This window comes from Rhea americana, unplaced genomic scaffold, assembly GCF_003343005.1.
Source record: "Rhea americana isolate MKP2758 unplaced genomic scaffold, rheAme1 scaffold_226, whole genome shotgun sequence".
NCBI lineage: Eukaryota > Metazoa > Chordata > Aves > Rheiformes > Rheidae > Rhea > Rhea americana.
Genome location: NW_028186342.1, coordinates 1,469,338 through 1,471,439, shown reverse-complemented (window position 1 = coordinate 1,471,439; position 2,102 = coordinate 1,469,338). Strand labels below are relative to the sequence as shown.

At 62.3% G+C, this 2,102-nt stretch overlaps 1 protein-coding gene across 1 annotated transcript; it reads left to right on the top strand.

Annotated features, from left to right (window-relative positions):
• On the top strand, positions 1-1,194 carry TUBB3 (tubulin beta 3 class III). The gene has a single exon (XM_085305740.1). The coding sequence runs from the start codon at positions 1-3 to the stop codon at positions 913-915; it is 915 nt and encodes a 304-aa protein (XP_085161866.1). The 3' UTR covers positions 916-1,194.
• The last annotated feature ends 908 nt before the right edge of the window (positions 1,195-2,102 follow it).

Here is a 2,102-nt window from a genome sequence, read left to right as displayed (position 1 = left end):
ATGGGCACCCTGCTCATCTCCAAGATCCGCGAGGAGTACCCCGACCGCATCATGAACACYTTCAGCGTGGTGCCCTCGCCCAAGGTCTCGGACACGGTGGTGGAACCTTACAACGCCACGTTGTCGGTGCACCAGCTGGTGGAGAACACGGAYGAGACCTACTGCATCGACAACGAGGCTCTCTACGACATCTGCTTCCGCACCCTCAAGCTGGCCACCCCCACCTACGGCGACCTCAACCACCTTGTCTCAGCCACCATGAGCGGCGTCACCACCTCCCTCCGCTTCCCAGGGCAGCTCAACGCTGACCTCCGCAAGCTGGCAGTCAACATGGTGCCCTTCCCACGTCTCCACTTCTTCATGCCCGGCTTCGCCCCGCTGACAGCCCGTGGCAGCCAGCAGTACCGGGCCCTCACCGTCCCTGAGCTCACCCAGCAGATGTTTGATGCCAAGAACATGATGGCAGCCTGTGACCCCCGCCATGGGCGCTACCTCACCGTGGCCACAGTCTTCCGGGGCCGCATGTCCATGAAGGAGGTGGACGAGCAGATGTTGGCCATCCAGAGCAAGAACAGCTCCTACTTCGTGGAGTGGATCCCCAACAATGTCAAGGTGGCTGTGTGCGACATCCCACCCCGGGGGCTGAAGATGTCTTCCACCTTCATCGGCAACAGCACGGCCATCCAGGAGCTCTTCAAGCGCATCTCGGAGCAGTTCACGGCCATGTTCCGCCGCAAGGCCTTCCTCCACTGGTACACGGGCGAGGGCATGGACGAGATGGAGTTCACCGAGGCTGAGAGCAACATGAACGACCTGGTCTCCGAGTACCAACAGTACCAGGACGCCACGGCCGAGGAGGAGGGCGAGATGTATGAAGATGACGATGAGGAGTCGGAGGCCCAGGGCGCCAAGTGAAGCCGGCGGGGTCAGCCCCCGCYGTGCCTGCCCCGGGCCTGGCTCCTCCTGCGTCCCGCTAGCCAGCGCCGCCGCCGTTAGCGAGTCCTAGCCGGCTTCTAGTTGCTTCTGATTAGGGGTCCCAAGATCAAAATAATTCGGTATTTACTAACCGTGTCCCCCATTATGAGTTAGCTCAGCCCTGTCCTGCGACTCTGTGAGCGCCCCGATATTTGTTTTTTACTGGTTTGTGTCTATTTTTTTTTTTGAATACTTAATAAATTTATTGCTGTCAAGTTACCCTGTGTGCAGGTCCTTGGGGGTGGGGGCAGGTTGAGATCGCAGCCCCATGCGTGGCCTTGTGCCAGGTCACCCCACTGAGTGCTGTAGGCCCRGCCCCAGGGTGGGGACAGGCTGGTCGTGCACTGGGGCTGCGCCCTGATGGCACAGCCACCCCATAGCACTGCTCTCCTCACTGGGTCTCAGTTGTGCCCTGGGTCTGGGCCACCGCTCTTGGCCCCAGTGCAGGGAGAGGAGCCTCCAAGGCTCTGCTGCATGGAGCTATGGGGACTGGGGAGGGGGACAAGACACTAGGGGGGTGGTAGTTATGGTACCAAGGGCAAGGAKGGGGGAGAAGGGACTAGGAAAAGAGGGGACAAGGGATTATGGGGATGGGAGCTATGGTTACAGGGGTGGGGGGCTATGGGGAGGCATCTGTGGGGATCAGAGCCAGGGGACAAGGACTGGAGAGAAGGGACTGTGGGGCACGAGGAGCTGTGGGGCCAGGGACTGTGGGGCTGGTAGGACTAGGGAGGGGTCCACGGGAAGGGACTGTGGTGACAAGGCACTATGGGAGTAGGGAGCCATGGGGACAGGGGCTATGGGGAGGGGCCCATGGAAACAAGGGGATATGGGGATGGTGGGACTAGGGAGAGGGGACCACAGAGAAGGCTTCCATGGGGACAAGGGACTATGGGGAGCCATGGGGCAGGGGATCGTGGGGACACGGTTATGGGGAGGGGGGCTGCGGGCATGGGGACAAAGGGGTCGCGCAGACAGCCGGAGGGGCAGATCGGGGACAAGGAGCTACGGACCACGAGGGCAAGCTGGGAGGGGCCGGGACAGACGGACAGGGAGCTATGGGCACAGGGCCGCGGGGGACGGGGTTACGGGCCGGGGCCCCGGTCCCGCGCGCCGGTGGGGCCGGG